The 27,335-nt window shown below is 35.9% G+C and overlaps 2 protein-coding genes and 2 pseudogenes across 4 annotated transcripts; 1 reads left to right on the top strand and 3 right to left on the bottom strand.

Annotated features, from left to right (window-relative positions):
* Positions 1-19,595: 19,595 nt before the first annotated feature.
* On the bottom strand, positions 19,596-21,254 carry LOC145105071 (Erythronate-4-phosphate dehydrogenase family protein). Of its 2 annotated transcripts, none has more exons than XM_079042208.1 (2): positions 20,310-21,254; positions 19,596-20,230 (listed from the first exon to the last, which is right to left on the bottom strand). In XM_079042208.1, exons 1-2 carry the CDS (start codon positions 21,048-21,050, stop codon positions 19,994-19,996), a joined length of 978 nt encoding a protein of 325 aa, XP_078898334.1. In that variant the 5' UTR covers positions 21,051-21,254; the 3' UTR covers positions 19,596-19,993. The 2 variants fall into 2 exon arrangements, with proteins under 2 accessions (XP_078898334.1, XP_078898335.1); XM_079042209.1 differs by having other exon boundaries at positions 19,596-20,227; positions 20,310-21,253.
* Positions 21,255-21,829: 575 nt separating this feature from the next.
* On the top strand, positions 21,830-23,156 carry LOC145104582 (beta-1,3-galactosyltransferase pvg3-like). Its single transcript, XM_079041803.1, has 3 exons — positions 21,830-22,727; positions 22,959-23,029; positions 23,082-23,156. Exons 1-3 carry the CDS (start codon positions 21,830-21,832, stop codon positions 23,154-23,156), a joined length of 1,044 nt encoding a protein of 347 aa, XP_078897929.1.
* A 182-nt stretch (positions 23,157-23,338) lies between these two features.
* Positions 23,339-24,601, bottom strand: LOC145104581 (sucrose synthase 5-like; annotated as a pseudogene). Its single transcript, XR_013707104.1, has 5 exons — positions 24,569-24,601; positions 24,431-24,516; positions 23,741-24,308; positions 23,521-23,659; positions 23,339-23,434 (listed from the first exon to the last, which is right to left on the bottom strand). The product of XR_013707104.1 is annotated as a sucrose synthase 5-like (transcript).
* Positions 24,602-24,773: 172 nt separating this feature from the next.
* Positions 24,774-25,776, bottom strand: LOC145104580 (beta-1,3-galactosyltransferase pvg3-like; annotated as a pseudogene).
* Between the last annotated feature and the right edge of the window lie 1,559 nt (positions 25,777-27,335).

The raw sequence follows: 27,335 nt of genomic DNA, 5'->3' as shown, positions 1-27,335 counted from the left end.
CTTCTCAAATATAGTATGGGATCCCATATATTGCTTAAAGTAGGTGAGGGAAAAAGTGCATGAAGTTTTCAAATCGTTCAAAAAACCTAATATTGTTTTGGTTGTTAAAAAAACCTATGAAAGTAAACATTCTTCTAAAAAAGCCAAACTAACTTAGGCTTTTCATTAAGGGTAACTGACATCTGTGGGTTAAAACTCTTTGTTTACCGGCTAATGGAAGTGAACCACAAGAAAAGATGACATGGCTAATTATCGTTTATTACTTGGAAATAAAAATCCCACCATCACAAAGACTTACCTTTCAGTAAAATCGGAACATATGCGATCTAAGGTTCTTACCGGGTGAAATCGTTGTGGCTGTGGCTTAAGGAAGGAAGTGAATGCCAAATTAAAATCGTTTTTACAGAAGGTGAAATCGTTTTGTACATATGATGAAGGTGAAATTGTTTTTACAGAAGGTGAAAGAGAGCTCAAAGAGTGTGCAACAACCATGTCAAGAGATGGTGACTCCTTTAGCATTGATGTCTACCACAAAGGTGTTTTTTCTTCCTAGTCAATTCATCGAATTTCTTTCTAAAAAGCATAGCATCCTCAGCTGTCTTCAAATTGTAAAAATTCAAATCATTTTCCAGTATTAAAATCTTCACTTCCATTGAGCTTGCTTCTGGTTCTTCATTTCTCCTATTCTTGTTTTTTGGTTCATCAGCATCAACCTATTTCCAGAAATTACAACTTTCGTATTTCGATCCTTCATGTTCAGAAAAAATTAACTCACATAACCAAGAAATTATTACGAAATGGATATAAACAGCTTTCAGATAGACTTACCAAAGAACAGGGACAAGTCATAAGCTTTTTTCCAGGATTAGCTTTGGTGGTTGATGTCCAAATTCGAGCACTTTACCCACAATCATAATGCTTCCCATCATCAAGTGTCCTCTTTGATTTTGAAATGTTGGTGCTTGACTTGGAGATCACTGATTTAGAGGAAGAAGAAGAAGAAGTCATGGGAGAAGAAGGACAAAGCCGTTAAGGAGGAGATGTGTGCCCTAATTTGTTTTAGTAAAGATGGGTTATATCGATGAACATATCCTACATGTCATGTTTTAAGCCAACAAAGCAATCCACATGTCAAAAAAACTGCCAAGTCATCTATTCAATTATTCCTCCGGTTGCCCTCAGGTTACCACACAGTTAGATAAGAACAAAAAGTCAAAGTTAGATGCTATTTTTTGAACGAAATCTTACTTTGTTGAGTTTTCTTGAACAACCAAAACAATATTGGGGTTTTTTGAACGATTTGAAAACTTCATTGGTCTTTTAGGTCATTTTCCCAAAGTAGGTGTATTTAAAAAAAACTAAATACAAAATTTTAAACATTTGAGAAGTTTGAATTTATAAGTAAAGTGAGAAAATATTGAATTATAAAAATTAAAGTGTTTTTCTCATTAAAATTTAAACAAATAATTTAGATAAATAAATAAAGAAAATTTTTAATTTAGTAATTTTGAAATTAAAAGGTAAGTTCATTAATGAAATTGATATGCATTTATTATTGCATTTAAATACTATTTGGAATTTAATAAAATGAAAAAACCATAAAATGACATGTGGAATAAAAATTAATTAAAAAAAACCACAAAATTACATGTGGCAAAATAAATGAGAATGTGACATGTGGCAAAAAGATCTTTATTTATTAGGGAGGACTAGAATGAAATATTGATAAAAAATGTTTATTTTTTTTATTTTATGTTTGCCTGCATAACCGGGTTTCTTTTTTTTTTAATTTAATTTAATTTTATTTAAGAGAAAATGAGATTATAGCACAATAAAATTTGGCTATGTTATGGATTGAACATCTTAAGTTATTTATTATTATTATTATTTTTTGCATAATTAGTCCCTAAAGTTTTAAATTTTCTTTTAATTACGCTATTATCCTAGATTTTAAAGGGTTAGCCGGTTTCGACGTTTCGTTGGCAATGCCAACTTGGATGCTTTATCCCTCGTGTATGACACGCCATCGGGAGCTTATTAATTAAAACCCTTAATCGACACACTTCCTTCATCCTTATTCCCATATTCGAAACCCTAAAAACCCTAACACCTCTTAACCATTCGTGCACAATGTTGTCGTCTTCTTCCTACAACACAGTCGTTCCTCACTTTGGTAATGAAGATGAAGTGAAGAAATGCTTCTGTGACTTCGACGCACTGGAAATGATATGGTGGACTAAAAAACCATGCACATCGCTTTTTGAACTGTCCAAACTCTTTAGTAATCTCCGATTTGTTTAAAATTTGTTTATTTTGTTTAAACGTAATTGTCACAACTGATATTTTTAGCCAGGAAAATCCTGTAATCATGTAAATATCATCTATGATGATACTTGTAACCCTAACTTGATACCATGCACTATGTTCATTCTATGACAACAAACTTAATCAAGATTCATAAGTGAAGTTCAAAACTCTACACAAAGTATCCAATTAGTCAATTGGGGAATTGAAAACCCTAGAGATCCAGGTTCAAGTCCATTACGAACTAGAATTTCCTTATTGGGCCTAATGGACCAATAAGCATTCAATTCAACTATATTGGACTTGGAAACCCTATTTGGATTCTAAATGGACCCAATTCATAAATCTATAACATTTTGGACCAATTGGGCTTAAAATGATTCATTCTAACCCTAATGGGCCTTATTGGGCCATAACTAATCCAATTAACCCTAATAGGCCATAAATCCATTCTTTTATGTCAAATTGGGCCGTGAATACACTTAAGGGCCCAATGGGCCGAAACATATTTATTGAGCTTCACAAAATCGAGCAAAACCAAGAGTGGGCCAAACTAATTCAATTTCATCCATCTTAAGCCCAATTCTCGGCCCATGATTAAAAAAAAAGAGAAAACAAGGGACGATATTATGGTGCCACCTCACTAATACATGGAGGTAATTCATGCAAATTACCCCCTAAACAAATAACAAATTCCGTACATCTATGCACCTATCACATCTCCATCTCTTCTCTCTCTCTCTCTCTCTCTCTCTCTCTCTCTCTCTCTCTTTTCTTCCTCTCGGCCGAAGATAAGCCCACAACACACACACACACATTTTCAAATTCTCTCCAAAACACTTTCAAGATCATCCTCATTATTCCATTAATAATCTCGAAATTTTGCTTGTGTTTCAAGAGGGTTTTCACAAGAAAATCATCATTAAGTTTTTACATATCCAAGTTTCATAATTTCATTTTTTTATATTAGAACACTCCTTCTAAACAATTGTTCATGATCTAACTCCCTAGAAATCATCTAAGCCCGAAAACTACTTCAAGGTGTTGCTAGGACCAAAAATCTCTTCATTTCTTCTTCAAAACCGAAACATCAAAGCAAAGGTGAGTTCATACCCCCTTGTTTTCGGTTTTTACATGATTTTTGGGGGAGAATACAAGTAAAATGTGTAGATCTATGTCTTTTATGCATGTCATGTGAGATTTCTTAGTTTATTTTGTAAAAATCTGTTAGATCTTAACACATCTCGACATCTTAAGCAACATTGAGTAAAAATCCATGAACTAAGACACCTTATACATCATATTATCAAGTTAAAAGTGTTTACATGTTTAAGATATGAAAATTTAAAGCAAAAATCTTTTTAATGGTCATATTTGTAAAGAAAACAAAAGATAAGGGCAAAAAGTGACATTTACTGTTTTATAAGGATCAAACAGGTCATACTTATATAAAAATGGGTTTTTATGATAACCCTACTTTTCAAAGGGCCAAAAGTGTAAATTTTAGCCTAATGGGCTTAATATTTGGGTCTCACGGTTTTGGGCCCAAATTTGCGAAAAATAAGAGTTTTGGAGTTGAAAATGTCATTTGATCAAAGTTTGAGCCATAAATGTAAATAAACCGAATTTAGGGGTGAAAATAACATTTATTTCTAAATTGGGCTAAAAATGCAAAGTTTTTTGGAATTTGGGCCAAAAATGTAAAATTCACGAAAAATGGGTCAAAAATGTATTTTTCAGCAAAAATGGGTTGAAAACGCCAATACATGCATTTTTGGGTCAAGTCTGTCAATTATTAAACATTTGGGCCGAAAATGTAGAACTTTTTTAAATTAATGGGCTAAAATGTTATTTTTAACTAAAATAGACCAAAAATGACATTTTTGTGAAATAAGCCTTTAAATGTCTCAAATTAGTTCTTAAGAGGTTTAAAGCGCAAGTTTTATTAAAAATAAGTTCAAATTATAGAATTACGACATAACAAACTATACTATAACGAACAAACGAAATACAACAATGGTGCGATTATTGGGCCTAGAAATTGCTATACATGTTTATTGGGCCTTCGTGGTCCAATTACATGTTTATTGGGCCCAATGTATTCATCACATGTCTATTGGGCCTAAGTGACCCAATTACATGCTAAATGGGCCTAATTTAGCATTTACATGTTAGTGGGCCTTAGTGGCCCATTTACATGCTAATTTAGCCTAGAAATAACTTACATGTTTAATGGGCCATAGTTGCCTTTTCTTCATGTTTGTTGGACCTTATCTTATCATTTCATACATTATCTAGTGATCGAACTTCTAAATACATATAACATTATACAAATTCATGTGAATACAAATGAGATCTAGTGAGACGTGTCGGTTGACACCACTGAGTGTATGGCCGTAGCTTGTAGTTATAATCAGAGTCTCCTGGAGGGAGAGCGAGAGTTTGTGTATAGATCTATACGGGGGTGACTCCCCCACACCTGAGCTGTTCGCTATAGTTAGACTAGGCCAGTCTAGGGTGACAAAACCTTGAACGAAAATCCGGCGTTTGGAAAAATGCCAAGACAGGCAAATCAGTCACTATCATGTATGGTTATAACGACTCATATAGGGATCCATTCACATTAAGACATTACGGAAAATTAAAAACTCGTAAGTCATAATGATACAAAACATTTCTACAGTGCAAGGACCGTGACATTTTTATAAATTAGAAACTATCGGATTTTCTGGGAAAATACTATTATTCAAATACTACTTACATACAACAGAAAGAATACAAAGAAGTTTGAACTGCATTTCTATATGTTACTACTATGAAATTCACATATGCATCTATACTCGATTTTCACATCATTTTTCAGACGTTTTACAGAAAATATCGGATTTTCTGGGTTTACAAAAGATACAAAGACTTTTATTCAAACATGCTTATGAACTCACCAACATTATATATGTTGACCGTTTTCAAAATAACTTGTATTCTCAGGTAATCGTTAAGATGCAGAATCGTTGAGAGTATTTTGGGATTTTTTTATGCACATGTCAATTATCGTACAATTTATGTCTTCGAATTATGTAATGTAAAACAATGTACTTGATGTGAACAATGCCAGTTGTGATATGTAATGTTGGTGACGATTGTGTTATGTTTCATGTATATTCATTGTGATGATATTTCAATTTATAGTCACACGAGCCCTCAGACGTTTCCGCCGTATGGTTCAGGGGTGTGACAGTGATCTTCGTTAGCTTAGATTTTGGCTACTGTCATGTTTGGTTCTAATGTATGATGTTTGGGTTAGCTGAAATCTTGATCTGTTGTGTTTGGTGAGTTTCGATGTTTGAACTGTGATGTTTTGAGCTAAAATTTTGTTAAATTTGTTGAATGTGATCCTTGTTATGTTGGTTTTTGGTTACTGTCATGTTTGATTTTAGGTGTTTGATTTTTATATTCTTTTTGACTTTGATAGATGACTCAAAGGAAGAAATGTAAATTCTTCCACTGGATAGATGATTTGCTAGAACTTGGATACTACAAGGTGAAGTTGTATGAAATGAAGCAGGGATTTGAGACATTGGAGGGTTTGCTTGTGAAGGCCAAAAACAAAAAAAAACAGTTGCTCAACTGGAAGGTTGGTGGCTAAGCATGAAGCTACAATTGTAGGGTTGAAGAGGTGCTTGGTGTGGATTGTGTTGTTTTGTGTCTGCTTCTTTGTAGGGTTGGATTGGTGTGTCATAAAATTATGGAAGTAATGACATAACTTTTAAGTCTTTTGTATGGTTGATGTAAAAATTCCAACCAAGATGCATGTCTTTTGTACGGCCGATGATGTATAATTCCAACCAGTATGCATATCTTTTGTTAGGTTATGGTAGTAGGGTCAATGTAAGCTTTTGGATGATTGATTCCAGGTTTATGGGGTAGTGTTTTGGTTACGAAAATCAGTTTGTAAAACACTATTTACGTAAGTTAATGGAAATTGTACTTGTGTAACGCCCGTAGATTCGGGCTAGTCAATTTAGAGACAATGAGCATCAAAAATGAGTTTTTGATGGAAGATTATTTAGAAGGAATAATCTTAACAAAGTGGTAGTATATGTTACAAGGGTTTCGTACATATAAAGAACGTCGAAATCCGAGTTATAACGACAAAGTGATGGCCCGTCGAAGTTTTACGGCAAAACCGGCACGGCACCAGGAAGCGTAAATAGTGAATTTACGATAGAGCGACTTTTAGCCTTAGCACCTAAACGAAAGTCGTAGAATACGTTAAACCGAGAGCGTCCATAAAAAGAACGCCCAAATCTGACTTCGTATGAGGAAGTTATGATTTTTCGAAGTTTCGACTTAGCAGTGTACAACTCGAAGTTCGAATATTAGATCGAGCGGTTTTTAGCCGACACAACCTAAACGAGAATAAAAGATCTCGTTAATAGTAGCGTAACGATAAAAAGATAGACGAAAGCGGACGTCGGATGAAGAAGTTATGAATTTTTAACAGACCAATCCTATCCCGGCCTGTTAAAAGTAAAGCTTTTAAAATAAAGTCAAAATTAGCCGACGGAGTCTAAACGAAAGTTGTAGAGTACGTTCCCGCCTACGTGTGGATATAAAGAACGTCGAAAACGGAGCTCGTATGCGAAAGTTATGATTTTTAGAAGTCGGAAAGTAAATTTGCGAGATCTGGTGCGAAAATGATGACGTGGTCGAATCATAGTCGTCCGATGCTGATCACAGGGCTCGCTTTGGATGGAGACATGTCGCCTTCGGTACTCCCAACGTCCGAGTTCGTAACGCGCCGCGTACAGCTTCCCTATGCGGTTCCGAGACGTCCACGATGACCCACCCCATTCGCGACACGCGTTGTACGACCGAGGTTACGCCCCGCGTCCTAGGACCTGTACGCCCAGCGTACGTCCGAGGACCTGTACGCCCAGCGTACGTCCGAGGACCAGGCTATATAAGGGCTGCGAGGGCTGCCATATTTTCTCACAAATTCACCACAACTTTCTCTCTCTACTTTCTCTCACTACCCCCCAAACCCCCCTAAACCCTAGGTAAACCCCCTAGCACCCAAAGGAAGCCCCGAGGCTCCAGGAGTCCCGAGAAAAAGGGTCTTTCGGTTCGGAAACGCTGCTCCAAGCGAAGTCCGATTTTCTATAAAACCCGCTGTAAGTGAGCTACACCTACGCTATTTTTAATATAGCTTTTATTTAATTATAGTAACGTTATTAGGAACTTATAATAAGTACTTGGGCTATTATTATGGGTTATATAAGTATTGTTTAACGCTTATATAATAGTAATAATAGCCAGACTATTAAATTAGTCTTGGTGAATATTAGACTAAACTCTAGTGGTATTGATACTAGGTTTTGTCAAGGGAAAATTGTTTTGAGATAACGAAGCATTGTCTGAGTTCAGAATCACCACCTTAACAAGTGAGTGCATAGTTACTTTCATCTTACACATAGATATGAAGTATTTTATATAAATTACGTGCTACGTGTGCATATTATCTGTATACTTGCTATCTATGCTGGATGAACGATTTTATACAAGTTTTATATGATTTAAACTGTATATGTATTTATATATACATAATATGTTGGGTAAAACATGGGTAGATGAAATATGAGTTGGATGATGAGTTGAGAGGTGATATAGACCATGAGGTAAGGGTGAGAGGTGGACGATGTGAGAAGCCTTTTTCCCAAATGATGTCCCCGTCATCTAGCAGAGTATGGATGACAACCACAGACTATTCTAGACAGTCCAGTGAAACACTAGCAGGCTCGCAACCTGTAGGTGTTGTGAACGATGTGTTCACCCAGTGTACTCTAAACCCTGGCGATCATGCAGACTTGGTGCCTAAACCTTGGCGATCATGCCGACTTGGTGCCAAAACCCTGGCGACTATGCGGACTTAGTGCCTGTTGTATAAACCCTGGCGACTATGCAGACTTAGTGCCTAAACCCTGGCGACTATGCGGACTTAGTGCCTGTTGTATAAATCCTGGCGACTATGCAGACTTAGTGCCTAAACCCCGGTGACGATGGATTTCGTGCCGATTCCTTAGGATGATCCTTAGGAATGAATGAACGAGAAATAGTTGATTCTTAGGGTAGATCCTTAAGAGTAAAGAAGATAATGGGGATGGGTAATTGGGTTTATTGTTTGATGTTTAAACATAATAATTATATTATTGTGGGCTGAAAACCCTATGTACTCACCGGGTTTCCCAACCTGACCCACTCCAGCTTATTTCTATCACAGGTGTCGATATGAAGTTACATTACACTGAGAGATTTAAAAGAGATGCAGATCACTAGTATAAATGAATGTAAGTTCTGTTTATGCTTATGTTTCTGTATTGACGATGACATCCCAAATGTTTTTAAAATGAATAAAAATACATTTCTTCGGAAATGCTTTGATAACGTATTTATCATGTTTTACTAGGAACAAATTCCGCAATATTTTTATTAAAAGAAGTACTCTGATTTTTATAAAGCATAAACAAAATCGGTCTTTTCTGACCGTGAAAATGGGGATGTCACAACTTGGAAAGTGTAATTGGAAATTTCTTGACCTTATTTGTCACACCCTTGCCCGACGGCGGAAACGCCAGACTGTGCGACGTTAAGATGTTGGATTTCAGGCCAACGATACATTGAGTAATACACTAATATATTAAACAACATCAACTAACTACTGTACGGATACGATTGCATTTCTCTAAAAACAAACAGTCTGTTGATTAAAAGATCCGACACTACAACGGTTAGACTCATACGAGAGCTGCGAAATAGCGTCAAATCAGACAATCTAAAACTATTTAATTCTGGGAGCATGCAACCTAACGTAATTTTCAAGTAAGTAACTAATATTAATATAGGCTCTAAGCAACAAATAACAAGCAATTATCTAACTTACATAGTACCATGCATTTATAACATTTCACATATCAGCAACATAACAAATATGAATATTTTGGGAATCACTTTCCTTTCTGAGTTTTAGTTGACTGTACGCATCACATTCTTCTTGTATTATTCTTTTGGGAAATCTTTGGAAAAGTCCTAATATTTCACCATAATTTACGAAAAAGTCCCAAACTAAAATTGGTTTAGGAAAAAGTCCCGATTACCGGAAAAAAATGACGATTTGACATTTTTTTTCCGGTTTATCGGTTTCAATACTTACCCGATTTCATTAAAGTCCCATTATTTTACCAAAATTTTCATTAAAGTCCCATTTTTTTTACCATAATTTGGGACTTATTCGTAAATTATGGTAAAATAATGGGACTTTATTAAAAACCGATAATTAATGAAACCGGTAAATCGGGAAAATAGGGCCAAATCGTCGTTTTTACCGGTAATTGGGACTTTTTCATAAACAAATTTTAGTTTGGGACTTTTTCGTAAATTAGGGTAAAATATTGGGACTTTTCCGGAGATTTCCCTATTCTTTTTATGAAAAGATGTATTAAGATATTAAGATCCTCGATTTGAGTTTGGAATCACACTAGTGTTCATCAAGTTCGCTCAAACCTGGGCTCTGATACCAACTTGTTACGTCCCGATTTTCAACCCAAAATTTTCATTTTAATTTATTTATTAATATATCGGAGTATAATTACATTTAGCGGAAACATGTTGTGAATGCGCGTCTGTACAGTCGAACCTTGCCATTCTCACGAACCAATGAAGTGTCTGAAAAACATTTGTAACAACTGGGTAAGCGCTAGGCTTAGTGAGTTTCCCAAGATACCATATACCACAATACATATACATGCATACAAATGGGCCACACCTAAACTACATGATGGGCCCCTCCCAACATACATAACGGGCCTCGCCCAAACTACATGGAGGGCTCCGCCCGACATACATAACCATACATAGAGACTACACATTACGTCCTACTGATACATGCACATAGAAGCTATACTATCGACTCTATCTTACTAGCTCATATGTCCTAACATACATGAGTATATATTGTACTACATAGTATAGTGAGATAACTCACCTAGACAGTTACTCAGATGATTGACGGATATCCCTCCGACGTAATGGGTGGTGCGTCGAATAAGTATTAACCTATAATACTTTAACCTATTAATTTATATGACGTTCTGGTAATGAAAACTAGATCCTTTACTAATCGCAATGAATACCGAGAGTTCTATCAAATAAGGATCAGCTAGGCCGGACAATTGGGAGGCAAGATCATTTCAGTGTATAGCCTTTCTGAAATCCAACAACCAAGCCAACATGATCATTCTAGACACCTCTCCCGTAAGTAGCTCAATCAACATTATAACTGGAATTACTTATAAATCTTATTTATATATCCATAACCACGACTATGAATATAAATATAAGTTACACTTAAAGCGTAGCTTAACTTACAGGGATCCTAGCGAAAAATCAGGAATTATGCGGGCATAACTCAGATCCTAAAGCTCTATACCACAGATGCCCCAGGGCATTGTTAAAGTATCCGGGAACTAGGAAGTAAAGGAACTAAGAGTACGAGAGAGTTCCATAGAGGTTCTGGAGGAAAAGAGATGTGAGAAATGAATGAAAATCGTCGCCTATTTATAGCTGATTCTCGGGTGCACGTGGTTGGGTGTGCGTCGCACACTTGGTCGGGGGTGATGACGTGGCTCCATGCAGAAAGTGACATGTGGTAAAATCTGGGTGGTGTGTCAGTGCACACCGCACATCTGGTATGTGCGCGCGGTTGTGCGCGAAGATTTCTGATTTCTTAAAAGTTCCATATCTTCTCCGTACGATCTCCGTTTTCGAAGAGTTTTATATCCAAACGTAGTTATCGATAAGATCTACAACTTTCATTTAGACTCCGTCGACTCATTTTGACTTTATTTTGTAAGTTATATTTTTAACAGACTTAAACTCTTAAAGCCCATACAAATATAATAACTCTCTCATTCGATATTCGTTCTCGACTGTCATTATATCGACAAAATCATATGGACGAGATCTTCAACTCTAGTTTAGATTGTTTTTCCTAACAATCGACTGATTTATATTTCGGTTTCTGTGTCGTACACTGCTACGCTGAAACTTCTAAAAATCATAACCACCTCTTATAAAGTCAGATTTTGACGTTCTCTATATACATGCTCTCGGTTTTACGATTACTATGACTTTTGTAAAGACTATTTATCCTAAATAGCCCTCTATCAAAATGTCTATTTACATAATTGATTGTTTATACATTTAAAAGCCGCGATACGCATAACCTTCACTATAATTTAATGAAACATAATCATCAACCTAAGGGCAACAATAACAAGCAAATATAATATTTTATTTTTTTTCTTAATTTATGAAATAACATTTGAGAAAATAGCTATATATAACGTATGAAACGGCAGATAGTGAAAAATAATAGTATGTTCTAACGATGTAGGCTAATATGAAGTAATAATATATAGCCACACCCAATAACCTAAATAGGCCGCTATTTTTATATGTATTTTTGTCTTATAATTGATGTGTCGTAATTGTGGAAAAATATGAATATTAACCGGCCTATTTTTATATGTATTTTTGTCTTATAATTGATGTGTCGTAATTGTGGAAAAATATGAATATTAACATTTAATTCTTGAACTTTGAAAATACAATAGCCCTTGATGAAGTTACTTTATTATATTCAATCATGATAAGATGGAGAGAGTCCATCGTTTTCATCCTTCCTAATACTATAGGATGTGGTATAACTTGTGTACTTCCACCTCATCTTTGCTGCTTCAATGCTAAGCAAGAGATGTGTTGTAATCCTTGAGACGTTGTCATGAGAAAAACAAAAAAGAAAAAAAAAATCACAACGACAAGCCACTTTGTCATGAGAAAAAGAAAAAAATAAAATTCACAACAACAAGCAAAGAAACGGAAAGCCCTTGCTATTTTGTCTTCACCGCTCCATGTAATGAGCATAGTGTTCACCATGCCAAATAGACGCCATACACGATTCTTGACGAGCCACACCAACTGACTTAATTTATATGTCATGGCAGCGTCACATCAATTTTTATCCCTCCTATCACTTCTAACATATCTACGCTCCAATAAATGAAAATTCACCTCCCGACTTACACCATTTGGTACAATTTATGATGCCTATGGTACAAGTGGAGTGAAAAAAAAAGGTAGCAACGGTTCATCTAAGGCCAGGCGGAGTGGGTGCACTCCCCTTGCCACATAAGCACAAACACCGCCCCTTGGGTGCGGTCCGGGTGCGGTCCAGGTGCGGCTGAGGTTGCATGCAACTTTCGGAGGGAGCGTTTGATGCTTGATTTTGATTGACCAACACATTTGACCGTTGCAAACGGTCATAAATTGGGTTTTAATTTTTTTTCCTTTTAACCTTTAACGTCTATTTAAGCCTTTCAACCCTTCATTTTTTTTTATCTTTCTACTACATTACATTTCAAAAAAATCAAATAAATGTCTTCGTCTGATTCTTCTGAAGAATTTGATGTTATGTTCGATGTTTTTGTCGCTGCTGCTAAATTTGCGGAACAAACGTATGAAGCGGCATGCAGTAGGGCATCCGACAGTGCTGAACATAAAACCCAAAGATTTATTTGTAGAAATTGTGAAGATGCAAACCAACGTCTGATACAAGATTACTTTCAAGAAAATGTCACTTTTCAAGGATACTACTTTAGAAGGCGCTTCAGAATGTTCAAACCATTGTACGAACGTATAGTCGAATGTTAACGTTACTATGTGCGGCCACGTTAAACTTAACGGAAAGCATAGACGGGACGTTATCAAGCCAGGACCTTGGCCGAGACCCGGTCTTGGCCCAAGTAATCCAACACCGGGATGACAGTTCGCTTTCCTTCACGAGGAAAGAATATTCCTTGTGATCTTCTCATTCACTCACGACCAATCAGGTTGTGACAAAGAGTTTGATGACGCCCATAACTGACGTTACCTGGCAGTTAGTTAGTGTGGGCATATTTCTCCCAGTAAGAGGAGGCCAATGTAATGCCCGTGTTTCTAGGCTAGGCATTAATATTGACATTATAGTCTAGGTTAACCTTTGTAACTCATTTTGAAGAAATGAAAAGGAATTATGTGAATATTATGTGTTTTATGCTTAATTATTAGGGCTTAATTAATTAAGAATAAAAAATGAGCGTCAAAAATTAAATTTTAGATAAAGCCGATATCTATTAAGAAACTTGTAGTGGGCGTGACAAGGATTACGGATATATAAAGAATGCCGAAATCCGAGTTATAACGAAGAAGTTATGACTTGTCGAACTTTCGCGACAAACCGGCACGGGGCCGAATGTCGTAAAAAGTGAGTTTTCGATAAACTACTTTTTGGCCTTAGTGATCTAAACGAAACTCGTAGTGTTCGTTAAATTGAGAGTAAGTATAAAAAGAAAGCCCAAATCTGACTTCGTATGAGGAAGTTATGATTTTTCGAAGTTTCAGCTTAGCAGTAGACAACTAAAAACTCGAATTTTAGATCGAGTGATTTTTAGCCGACACGACCTAAACGAGAATCGAAGGTCTCGTCATTAGTAGCACAACGGTAAAAAGTCTGACGAAAACGGACGTCGGATGAAGAAGTTATGAATTTTTAACGGATTTCCTGTCCCGGTCTGTTAAAAATAATACTATAAAAATTAAAGTCAAAATTAGCCGATGAAGTCTAAACGAAAGTTGTAGAGCGTAATTTTACGTATGCGTGCATATAAAGAACGTCAAAAACGGAGCTCATATGCGAAAGTTATGGATTTTAGAAGTTTTGGCGCGAAAACCGAGAAATTTCGCATAGGTGGCTTCGGCCACGTCACCTTCCCTGAAAGAGTGCCACGTGTCCGAAATTGGTGAGTCATGCGAGCCACGTGTCGCCTTCCCTCGCATGAGCAGTAGCAACGTGTCGGATTCTAATTCGACCGAAGGGAGGCCCAATCCGAAGCTCGCAGCTGGTCCGAGCCTCGCACCGCCTTAGCCTCCGAACCTCGCAGATGGTAACACGTGTCTTCTCTTCGCTGCTTCGGACCCTAGGCCGCGGTCCAATCAGGAGGCGACACCGAGGCCTCGCATGCGCAGCCCACGTGCAGCCACCTGCGGACCCTCGCCTGCGGACCCCACCACCGGAACCGACTTCGGACCCCTATAAATAGAAGGGGTATGCGAGCCTTCCCGGTTATATTTGGAATTTTGCCATATTTAGCCCCTTTCTTCATATTTTCTTCATCTTAGCATCCCCAAAGCCCCGATATCGATCATAACCCCCGGAATACGCCACGAAGAGCCCGAGAAGCCCGGAAAATTTATCTTTTCGGTTTCGAAGCCCGACCCTCGCAGAGCCCGGTTTCTGAATAAAACTCCCGGTTTTATTAGAAACGATCGTTTTTAGGAAACGAATTGCTGCCCGATTTTCATTAAATCAAGTGAGTGTATAGTCACTTTTATTTTACACATAGATATGAAGTATTTACCTTATAATACGTGCTATGTGTAAATATATTAATTGTTTATTTGAGGTGACTGTTGAGTTGATGTTTTATACAAGTTTTAAACTGTATAAGTATTTTTATCTACAAATATGTTGGGTAGAACATGGGTAGATCGTGATGTGTGATAAAATAAAAGTGATGAGAGGCCTCGATGTGATTTGTGATTCAGTCATCTAGCGGAGTTTGGATGACGACCACGAACTTTCTAGACAGTCCAGTGGGAAACATTAGCAGGTCTGCAACCTGTAGGTGTTAATGAACTTGGGTGTTTATTCGCTGTACTCCAATCCCCCTCATGGTTGCCTTTAGGACATGTATGGCTAAGGAAACCCCTTAGCAGTAGTGTCCATCCCGATGATATTCTTTAGGCTAGGTCCCTTGTGAAAAGTGTTTAGGGACGTAAAGTGAGGATAACGGGAACGGGTAATCAGGGTTATTATTGATTGATGAATTTAATAAGTTTATTATTACTGTGGGTTGAAAACCCTATATGCTCACCAGGCTCCCAAGCCTGACCCACTCAGTTTTTTTATGATTACAGGTAGTGGACCCCGAGCATAGTCGGAGGATGACGTGAGATTTTTGGATTATAGGCCAGTAGTTGTAAATAACTGTAGTAAGGCTTATAATGTCTTGTTTATGCTTTTGGTCTGTATCGGAACATGACATCCCGAGGTTTTGATATATATGGAAAATATATACCTTCTTAATGAAGGGTTTTGATAAACTTTTATCATATGTTGTTTGGGGACCAATTCCGCAACATCTTTTGAAAAGATTTCTCTGATTTTATTTTAAAAAGCATAAATTAAATCGGTCTTTTCTGGCCAAGAAATTAGGGGATGTCACAGCCAAGTCTCACACCCTCTGGACAGGGTCCCCACGATCCGTTAGTAACATGTATAAAATGATCTCTTTCGGCTCAAGGAAGGGATACGTCTTCTTCATCACAGAATTTACCCTAAACTCTCTCTCTAAGAAACTAACTTGATCGTTGGAGCGACGTCCCAGGAGAACACCCAGTCGTCCTTTAACGGTTCTTCTGTGTTGTGTTATCAGGAAAACTTCCATGACTGATCCATCAACCAGCATCCAATCCCCTGTAGAGCATGTCACAACATCGAAGATCTAACGAGAGAGTGTGATTTTTTCGAGCAACGACTCGATGCTAGAGGTACACCCGGTTTCACCCATTTACAAAAATGTACAGTTGCACTTCGTCAATTAGCATATGGCATCCCTCCTGATGCGTTGGGCGAGAGTTTTAGGATGTCAGCTAGGACCGCACGAGATAGTCTACACTATTTTTGCAAAACTATTATTCAGTTTTATGGTCCAAAACATTTACGTAAGCCTACACGGCTACACGCAATGGCATCATGAAATTGCAATCTCATCATGCTAGCGTACATGGATTTTCTGGAATGTTAGGAAGTTTAGATTGTCTACATTGGGCATGAGAAAATTGCCCTGCCTCACACCATGGTCAATTTACCCAAGGTGATCATGGGCATCCAACGGTAACACTTGAAGCGGTGACATCACATGATCAGTGGATTTGGCATGCTTTTTTTGGTTCTCCGGGATCCCTTAACGACATTAACGTTCTTAATCGTTCACCTATATTTAACAACATATATGATGGATCTGCATCGGATTCTTCTTTCCAATTGCGTGGAACACCATATAAATATGGTTATTATCTAGTTGATGAGATCTATCACGAGTATGCAGTTTTTGTTAAATCGTTTACGTGTCCGAATGACACTCGTCGAAAAAAAAATTCAAGAAAGCTCAAGAAAGAGTTAGGAAGGATGTCGAGCGGGCTTTTGGAGCTCTCAAGAAACGTTGGTTTATATTGAAAAAACCAGCAATTTTTTAAGCGAGGAAAAAATGCATGAAGTCATGTATGCATGTATAATACTGCATAATTTGATTATCGAAAATGAAGGAAGAGCGATATGTGAGTATGATGAAGAGGAAACCATTCCTGTGACACAAGCAATAGAAATTGGGGCTACAAGTACATTGAAAATAGAGCAGAGGTTCGTTGCAATGAAACATTTCACAATCTTCGTATGAACTTGGTGGAACATATTTACGAGATTCAACACATTATTCTCAATTTGGATCCGGAGGATGACCCGAAAGACGAGTTCTCGGAGGACGACTTCATGTAGTGTGTTTATTTTTAATCGTTTAATGTATGTTTTTTAAGTTTGTAGGTTTAAAATTTCTAGTGTTTTTTTTTTTTTTTTTTTTTTTTTTTTTGAAGTTTGTAATGTAATGTTATTTTTATTTTGAAGTAATAAAATGAATGGTTTTTCTTAAAAATATAGTTTTTATTTAATTAAAAAAAAAATCAAAGTGTGGCACCACTCATTGTGTATGGTATGAAACCACACTTTTGTGGTAAATGGTAACGTGACGTTACGTGACACTGCGGTTTCATGAGAGAGTGTGACACCACTCCCTCCAGCCTAACCCACTCAACCCGCATTTTTGCAGTACCACAAGAGATGAAACTACCGCTCCACTCCTTGCACTCTTACAAATTTAATCACAACTTCTTCTTAATATTAGTGATATGAAGAATATCCTTTAAGTACAAATTTTTTTTTTTTTTTTTTGGAAGTAGATTGTATGTCCACTTCATGCACACTTTCTTCTAGCCGCAAACATGCTCAATAGTCCCAAATATAATACTACTAATCATCATATATTGTAACACTTCCTACACACATTTCTTGTATCATTCTTATGTTCCATTTCTCAAGTTCCATTTCAATTTTCTTGTTATTCACTAGATTCGTATTCTACATGAGATTCTTGCAAAACATCTTGATATGACCTTTGTCGGTTGTCACCATCAATTTTTTGCAAAACATTTCAACAAAGTTATTTGAGAAATCTTCAGAAAAGTCTCAATATTTTCGCAAAAGTTTCATTTTAGTCCCAATTTTTTTTTTTGAATAAAAAAACCCAAGAAACCGGCTAAATCTTACAATTTAACCCTTTATGACCTTTTCAACCGGTAACCGCTTACGTGGCATGCCAAGCTGGATTGGGATGCTGACGTGGCATGACACGTCAGCCATTAAACCTTAAAAAAGGAGTTACGGAGAAGAAGTAGCCAACAAGGTTCGAACTTGGAACCTCACCAACCAAAAAGACGCCACTAGCAAGGTTAGGCTAGAAGGCATATCTGCTAATACTCTTTTACACTTATATATATTATTTATCTATTTGCTTGAAGTTTTACAAAGAAATAATTTTCAGGCAGAAAAAGGTTGCCGAAGGAAATCGAACACGAGACACTTACAACCAAAACCATGCACCTGACCAACTATGCCGACAACCATTTGATAATTTTTTTCCTTACCAGCGATATACCTCCATTATAAACTAAAAGAATTTATTATTATTATTATTATTAAAAATGAAAACGTAAACATAGGTCTTTTATATGTAGTTTTTAAACTTTTTTCCTTCATTTAAAACAAATTTATATATTTTTTAACGCGTATATATATATATATATATATATATATATATATATATATATATATATATATATATATATATATATATATATATATATATATATATATATATATATTATGTGTATAATAACTATACATGTATTTATTTAATAATATTAATACTATCAAATTTAAAAAATTAATATATTTATTTGTGTTTTTTACGTATTTTATATGTATTTTTTACAATTAAAAACATATATATACATATTTATATGTATTTTTACAAATCATTACATATATACATTTCCAGTTGTACAAAATACATATAAATAAGTGTATATTGCTGGTAAGGAAAAGAAAAACATTGTAATTTATTTTTTCACTTTCCAATAGATATATATTAATCGTAAGAAAGGAAAAAGAACTAAAAGTTTTCAGCGTAGTTGGTCACTGTCGCGTTTTGGGAGATAGAGGTCCCGTGTTCGAATACCATTCTCCCCTGTTTTCTACCTTTAAAATCATTTTTTCTTTCAACTTCAAGTAAATGAAATAAACAATATATATATATATATATATATATATATATATATATATATATATATATATATATATATATATATATATATATATATATATATATATATATATATATATATATATATATATATATGTGAAGGGAGTGGTTTGGCGTGAGTTTTGGGACAAGCCTAGGAGGTCCCTTGTTCGAAACTCGTCCCCTACAATCTGTTTTAGTAATTTGTTTTTTTAAGTGTGCTGAATTAGCAAGCCACGTCAGCGACCCCTTCCAGCTTGGCATGCCACGTCAGTAGTTACCGGTTGAAAAAGTCAAAAAGGGTTAAATTGTAAGGTTTATCCGGTTTTTTGGATTTTTTTATTCAAAAAAAGAAATTGGGACTTAATTGTAACTTTTCCTAAAATAATAAGACTTTTCGGAAGATTTTACAAGTTCTTTTGCCTTTCTTTCGAGTGTTTGTGGAGGGAGATGAATTACATGTCCTCTTCTTGCCTCCTTTTTTCCCCCAAAAATCAACATTCTTTTTTGGATTTTCTCTTCAACTTTTTCCAAGTTCGATCCAAAGAATAATTCCCTCTATAACATCAACTTTTTCTTGAGTTCGTGATAAGATGGGGTTAGATTAGAATGTGCATAAACTTTTTCAAAAATTTCACATGATCTCTTGATTTTAGAGACAAAAAGAAATTCATTAACTTGATCAATGATAAAAACGCTGTATGGATTGATGGCTAAGATATATTCATATACAACCCCAAAAACACTGTGCATTATTGATTGAGATTCCATAGAAAGAACAACGTATTACAAGAAATGAAAAGTCATTGGCAAAAACAAAGGGGTTATGGTGCCACAGGGAGATTATACATTAAAAACAAAACTCAGAGTGAAAAAAACCTATCTACAAAAACAACATTTCGAGCAAACGCATTAACTTACTTTTCCGAGCTATTACTTCTTTATGTATATATATCAAAAAAAAGCTCCATTTATCTTTATATATGTCTCTCAAAGAAGCTCCATTTGAAGGTGGAATTGGATTGTGCCCTATAGGGACTACTACTGGATATTCAAAATCCAGAGTGTGTACAGTGTATGTTAGTTTGCCATTTTTGAAGATGTGGGAAGTGAGAAAAACCTCAAAAGAATCGCCTCCTGAAATTCCGTGTGGTTGCTTGATATGAGCGCATGAGCAATCCGACACCAATGCCGATTCCGAGACACATTCCGAGGCCAATTCCGACTCCAACTCTTACACCCGCATTGAACCATGTAAGCTGCCCATCTTCATCGTAATACATCTCCTCTGAATAGTAGCTTGGCACTACTTTACCTTCTGATTCATACCCATCGGCTTCTTCCCCTGCTGTATGCTGCTGGACAAGAAAACATATCAGTAATCAGACAGCAGATTAGTAATAAGGAAGAAGATAACTGATAACATATTCAAGTTACCGGTAATTTGCGTTGCCGGAGAACCCCATTGTCCCTCAAAGGTTCCTTATCGACTTCTTCTTCATCCTCCGGAATAGCATGTAGCATCCCATGTCTTGAACCACCGCGTCTCCGGGGACTAACTTGAATAGTTTTGGTCAATATGACTGGTACAGAGGAGCAACATCCTGCAATGTAAACTTCGATCGACGGGGAAGAAGTACCAAACTTTGACAAATTTGCAGCGTAGAAATCCATACTCCAACCTGTTTTTGATCCGTTGTTATTGTGATTGTGATGATGATGAGTATGAGTATTGCCGTTATCTAAACTCCCATTGCTCCAAGTTGGTTCGATCCTCTCCAAAGACCCACACAAGATCATCTCCCTGTCATCTCCTTCGTTTTCAATCACCTCAAATTCAATCGCCCCAGTGACCCTAATATTATCGGTGCTAACATACGTCACTTCCGACGACTCCTTGTCGACACGGTCCCTTCGTAACGTTACTAAAGCAGTGTTAGCTGACGGAACCCTAAATCCATTAATCTCGAGTGACACGCCGATTTCACGGCGTAGGTTCCGCAGCGTTAAATGTTCCGGCACGGTGTTCACGGCGCACGGCGTGATTCGGACGTAGAACAGCCGAATTTCGAGCCAACCTGACGTCGTTTGATGATGAATATTACCTGAACCATTCACTACCCTGTAATTGAACGGTTTGTATTCTGCTAGCGACAAATTACTCTCCTCTCGATCCATTGAATCCACAAATGGTGATTCCAAAAACAAATTTCATATAACCTCCGAAAACTCAAGTTTTTCCGCTTTCCGGAACAAGAGATTGAGGATTTCGTAGAGGTTTGTGAGAATTTGGTGAGAAGAAAACCAGAAATTAGGGTAATTTGAGGGACGATTGAATTGGGATTTCGAGATGGAGAATGGGAAGCACAGAGATTTTTTGTTTTTGGGCTTAAGGAACTGCTGGATGTACACGCGCCACTCCACGCGGCGGAGATTTCTACGACACGTGTGTGAGATGTGCCATCAAGATGTACAGGTCAACAACGTTAACAAGTTTTGCAATTTACAATTTTAATGATTTTTTTTTACTCTCTCAAATTGAAAAAAAAAAAAAAAACATTTGTACCCTTTATTCTTCGAGTCATGTCACCTTAACTATTGTAATATGAGAAGATATAATTGTCAGCATTGGTTTCATTTCAATAACATACGTTACTTTATGTATAGCAAGGACTTAAGGGTACTTTCTGCATTTTATATTAACATGGAGGTAGTTAATGTAATTTTCACACTTCCCTTCACGAGTGTTGCAACCTTCACACGAAAATGCAAGGAGAATATGGCAACATGAGAAAAACCACTTCGAGTTTTAACTTTTCGCCAAAAGAACCTCCCTTAAACACATTTTCCCGATGCACAAAGCATGAAACCCATGAATAGTAAAACTTCTTCAAGAATTTCATACAATCTACTTGATTTCTTCCATGAACCTCAAAGTATCCATACATTCTTCATACATGGTGAGTTCAGAAAAACCCATGTTGAAAATGAACCAGAAACGCCTCCTTTTCACCAAGTTACCTCTAATGGCGTTTTCTGTCCTCATGGTCATCTTCATCATCTTCAACCTCTACATAAAAAACCCATTTCAACATTCATCAAATGTCCAAAACTACCCTTCAACAAAGCGATTCAGCCTCCTAATAGGGATCCTAACTCGAGCAGATAAACATGAGCACCGCCGTTTCCTTCGCCTCATCTATGGAATCCAATCATCTCCCTTAGCTCAAATAGACCTCAAATTTGTATTCTGCAACCTCACAAAACAAGAACAAAGAGTTCTAATCTCCCTCGAGATCTTAAAATTCAATGACATTATCATTCTCAACTGTTCAGAAAACATGAACGATGGGAAAACCTACACATACTTCTCTTCACTTCCGAATATTCTATCTCACCCTTATGATTATGTCATGAAAGCAGATGATGATGTCTATTTTCGTCTTTTACCACTCGCATCATCCCTCCAACCACTTCCAAGATCGGATTTGTACTATGGGTTTGTGATTCCATGCCAGAGTATGGATCCGTTTGTGTCGTATATGTCCGGAATGGGGTTTGTTTTATCATGGGATTTAGTGGAATGGATTGCAAATTCGGATATTCCTAGGAATGATACAATTGGCCCCGAGGATAAACTGGTTGGAAAATGGTTAAATCTTGGGAAAAAAGCAAGAAATAGGGTTTCTAATAAGCCTGCTATGTATGATTATCCTGGCATGAATGGCAGGTGTTCACATGAGCTTATTCCTGAAACAATAGCCGTTCATAAGCTCAAAAGATGGGATCAATGGCTTGATGTGATTCGGTATTTTAATGTTACTAAAGATCTTAATACATCGAAGCTTTACAATGGTTTGAACTTTGACTCGGTTTTCAATTTAAAAATGTAAAATTTGTTCCTTTTTTATTGTTAAATGTTATCGATCATGCTTTTCATATAGATATAGCGGCTTAAAATCAGGATAGTCGACTGTATTTACCCCATTATCTAATTTTTTTTTCCTTTTGATCCGTTGTTGATTGTATGAAATAATTCAGTTTCAATAGTTGACGATGTAATTTCTACATAAAAACACAATGTAGACAAAGAATGTGAATTTCTTTATTATCTTTCTTCATACATGTTAGCTCTCGCTCTTTACAATGATTCATCGGTATTTTAGTGGAATCTTGTTTTCTTTCAATTATATTTTCTTGGAAGAACAGGAAGTTATGAAGTCATATGATCTTGAAGTAGATGCATTGCCATCAAACCTTTATGCTCCAAATAGCCTGAAATAAAGCAAGAAATTAGTCAACACTTTTTTGTCGTCCCAAAACAGGACTCAATAATTATTATAAATCCGGTCTTTTTCTTACCTTTGAAGAGTGGATTGCGAACGTCTGCTAGACAAAAATAAATAAATAAATAATTATTTGTCTGAAAACCAAATTTTATAAATTATAATTAAAAATGTATATATTTAGATGACATGCCTCGTAGTTGGCGTTGTTGTAAGCTTCGCTTTTGGCACTGGTGCATATTGAACCTCATCAGTAGCAATAGGCACAGTCCTAACCTGTGACATTATATCGAATATTAAAAAATAATAATAATAAAAATAATAAATAAAATGCCATCAATTATAGGCAAATATATATGTACCAAATTCTTGTAATGCAGATTGTAAAATAATTCAATGTATCTCTGTTTCGCTTCTTTCTGTTCCTTATTTATCCGCTTCCAGAATGCATAAATGTTCCCCATATTCAACACTTTATTCGCATAAATATTCCACGTGTAGCTAAAAAATCACAAAAAAGAATAATAATAATTAATACCAAATGACCATTTTACCCTTAACCGGTTAAAGAAACACTATTACCATTCATATATACGTTGCAAACCACCATCAGAAATTCTACTCCAATATCCATCATCCTCTTTACATTTCTGAAAAAAAATCAGCAATCTTGTTGCTAGATTCATCGCCATTATTTGGATCAATTTGAAATCCAGAAACCCCATCAACAATAATCTCAGCGGGCCCACCTTGATTAGTTGAAAAAGTAGGCAACCCACAATTCATATCCTCAATAACTGTTAATCCAAAAGCTTCATATAAAGCTGGTTGAACAAAAGCGCCTTTTGAGTCAGCAATAAACCTGTACAATTCATTGTTTCTGTTTCGATCCGTTTGTGCAACTATCCATCTTATTTGACCTTTTAATTCGTATTTTTCGATTAATAAATGCATGTTTTTAATTTCTGCCATTTCTTCTCTATCTTTTGACTTTGAAGGGTCAAAAAAACCGGCTACAATTACGAGGTTGACCAGGGATCTGAGTCGCTTGTTTTGTCCGAACCACTCAGTGAGTCCAGTTATGTTTTTCACTGTGTCGAGTATTGCCATTGAGAAGATGATTGATTTAGTTTTGTCTTTTAAGTATCCGCTGTTTAATTGATTGAGTAAATTAAATTAAATGCATATAATATAAGAAGATATAATTGTCAACATTGGTTTCATTTCAATAACATGCGTTATTTTATGTATAGCAAGGACTCTCAAGGGTACTTTCTGCATTTTATATTAACATGGAGACAGTTAATGTAATTTTCACACTTCCCTTCACGAGTGTTGCAATATGACTTCATAACTTCCTGTTCTTCCAAGAAAATATAATTGAAAGAAAACAAGATTCCAATAAAATACCGATGAATTATTGTAAAGAGCGAGAGCTAACATGTATGAAGAAAGATAATAAAGAAATTCACATTCTTTGTCTACATTGTGTTTTTATGTAGAAATTACATCGTCAACTATTGAAACTGAATTATTTCATACAATCAACAACGGATCAAAAGGAAAAAAAAAGAAAAATTAGATAATGGGGTAAATACAGTCGACTATCCTGATTTTAAGCCGCTATATCTATATGAAAAGCATGATCGATAACATTTAACAATAAAAAAAGGAACAAATTTTACATTTTTAAATTGAAAACCGAGTCAAAGTTCAAACCATTGTAAAGCTTCGATGTATTAAGATCTTTAGTAACATTAAAATACCGAATCACATCAAGCCATTGATCCCATCTTTTGAGCTTATGAACGGCTATTGTTTCAGGAATAAGCTCATGTGAACACCTGCCATTCATGCCAGGATAATCATACATAACAGGCTTATTAGAAACCCTATTTCTTGCTTTTTTCCCAAGATTTAACCATTTTCCAACCAGTTTATCCTCGGGGCCAATTGTATCATTCCTAGGAATATCCGAATTTGCAATCCATTCCACTAAATCCCATGATAAAACAAACCCCATTCCGGACATATACGACACAAACGGATCCATACTTTGGCATGGAATCACAAACCCATAGTACAAATCCGATCTTGGAAGTGGTTGGAGGGATGATGCGAGTGGTAAAAGACGAAAAATAGACATCATCATCTGCTTTCATGACATAATCATAAGGGTGAGATAGAATATTTGGAAGTGAAGAGAAGTATGTGTAGGTTTTCCCATCGTTCATGTTTTCTGAACAGTTAAGAATGATAATGTCATTGAATTTTAAGATCTCGAGGGAGATTAGAACTCTTTGTTCTTGTTTTGTGAGGTTGCAGAATACAAATTTGAGGTCTATTTGAGCTAAGGGAGAGGATTGGATTCCATAGATGAGGCGAAGGAAATGACGGTGTTCATGTTTATCGGCTCGAGTTAGGATCCCTATTAGGAGGCTGAATCGCTTTGTTGAAGGGTAGTTTTGGACATTTGATGAATGTTGAAATGGGTTTTTTATGTAGAGGTTGAAGATGATGAAGATGACCATGAGGACAGAAAACGCCATTAGAGGTAACTTGGTGAAAAGGAGGCGTTTCTGGTTCATTTTCAACATGGGTTTTTCTGAACTCACCATGTATGAAGAATGTATGGATACTTTGAGGTTCATGGAAGAAATCAAGTAGATTGTATGAAATTCTTGAAGAAGTTTTACTGTTCATGGGTTTCATGCTTTATGCATCGGGAAAATGTGTTTAAGGGAGGTTCTTTTGGCGAAAAGTTAAAACTCGAAGTGGTTTTTCTCATGTTGCCACATTCTCCTTGCATTTTCGTGTGAAGGTTGCAACACTCGTGAAGGGAAGTGTGAAAATTACATTAACGACCTCCATGTTAATATAAAATGCAGAAAGTACCCTTGAGAGTCCTTGATATACATAAAATAACGCATGTTATTGAAATGAAACCGAATTTGATTGATTTTGAGTTTTTTTGGTCTTTTCCAAATTAGGCGCCCCGGCCCCTCCCCGATTCCGATTAATTGCTAGCCTAGGTCGAGTTTTGCAACATTGGTTATAGTTGATATAGTTTTAAAGTTATAAAATTAGTCTTTTTTAACAAGAGTTAATGTAGTTTGTCCCTAAAGATGTTAGATTTTGGGTCTAAGAATATCAACGCATCATTATATGTTTTAGGATCTTCTTCAATGCTAAAACAATATGAGTAATGACATGTAAACTCATTTTTAGAACCCTTAACTAGGTAAAGTTGAAAATCATTACCAGATGATTTAACTTTTCTTTGTCTTTTGCTTTTTCTATGCTCAGGTGATTCATTTGAATCAAGTACAGCTTTTTTGGTAGTTCCATTGGAACTAGGAACCATATCCTTTGGTCTAGGTTTGGATGAAAAATGATTTTCATCAAATATTGCATCTATTAATTCTATAACAGTGTTAGCTGAAATAGAAGCATTTGGTTCTATAACATGAAACATATAAGTCTTGGAATGCTTAACATATCCAATGAAGATATAATCAATATCTCTTTCACCTAAAGTCTTCATCTTTGGTTCAGTCAGCCCTATAACTGCCCGACAACCCCAAACTCTAAGGTATCCTAAGTTTGGTTTCCTTTTGTACCAAAGTTCATATGGAGTAATCATGTTCCTTTTGTTTGGAACTCTATTCAAAAGATAACCTAATATAGCTTCTCCCTATAATCCATCACTTAAACCAGAATATGACAACATAGAAGTCAACATTTCCTTTAGAATTTTATTTTTCCTTTCAAAAATCCCATTTTGTTGAGGAGTATATGGAGCTGTTATTTCATGTATGATTTCTACATATTGGAAATAACTAGGATCATAATACTCACCACCTCAATGAATGCGAAGTCTTTTGATTAAATCATTTTGTTACAATTCAACGTCATTTTTCTAAATTCATAAATTTATCAAGGGATTCATCCTTAGAATATAACAAATATACATAGAAAAAACGAGAATAATCATCTATAAAAGTAACTATGTATTTCTTATTTCCTAAGGATGGAGTTGAATGCAAATCATATAGACCACTATGAATTAATTCAAGCATAACATAAGTCCTTTTAACACTAGGAAAAAGTTGTTTAGTAATCTTAGTTAACATGCAAGTTTTACACTTTTCTATGTTAATATCAAAAGATGGTATTA

This window comes from Lactuca virosa, chromosome 4 (assembly GCF_052849685.1).
Source record: "Lactuca virosa cultivar CGN04683 chromosome 4, Lactuca_virosa_CGN04683_v6, whole genome shotgun sequence".
Classification (NCBI taxonomy): Eukaryota; Viridiplantae; Streptophyta; class Magnoliopsida; order Asterales; family Asteraceae; genus Lactuca; species Lactuca virosa.
The sequence above is the reverse complement of the archived record's forward strand: the minus strand, read 5'-3'. Positions and strand labels throughout refer to the sequence as shown.

Bases quoted from the DNA above. Each gene is read 5' to 3' on its own strand.
- LOC145105071 (XM_079042208.1), bottom strand. From the start codon at position 21,050: ATGGATCGAGAGGAGAGTAATTTGTCGCTAGCAGAATACAAACCGTTC. The intron at 20,231-20,309 runs GTAACTTGAATA...TTTCTTGTCCAG, and splicing joins TCCGGCAACGCAAATTACCG to CAGCATACAGCAGGGGAAGA.
- LOC145104582 (XM_079041803.1), top strand. From the start codon at position 21,830: ATGGTGAGTTCAGAAAAACCCATGTTGAAAATGAACCAGAAACGCCTC. The intron at 22,728-22,958 runs GTTTGAACTTTG...AACACAATGTAG, and splicing joins TACATCGAAGCTTTACAATG to ACAAAGAATGTGAATTTCTT. The intron at 23,030-23,081 runs GTATTTTAGTGG...TTGGAAGAACAG, and splicing joins CTCTTTACAATGATTCATCG to GAAGTTATGAAGTCATATGA.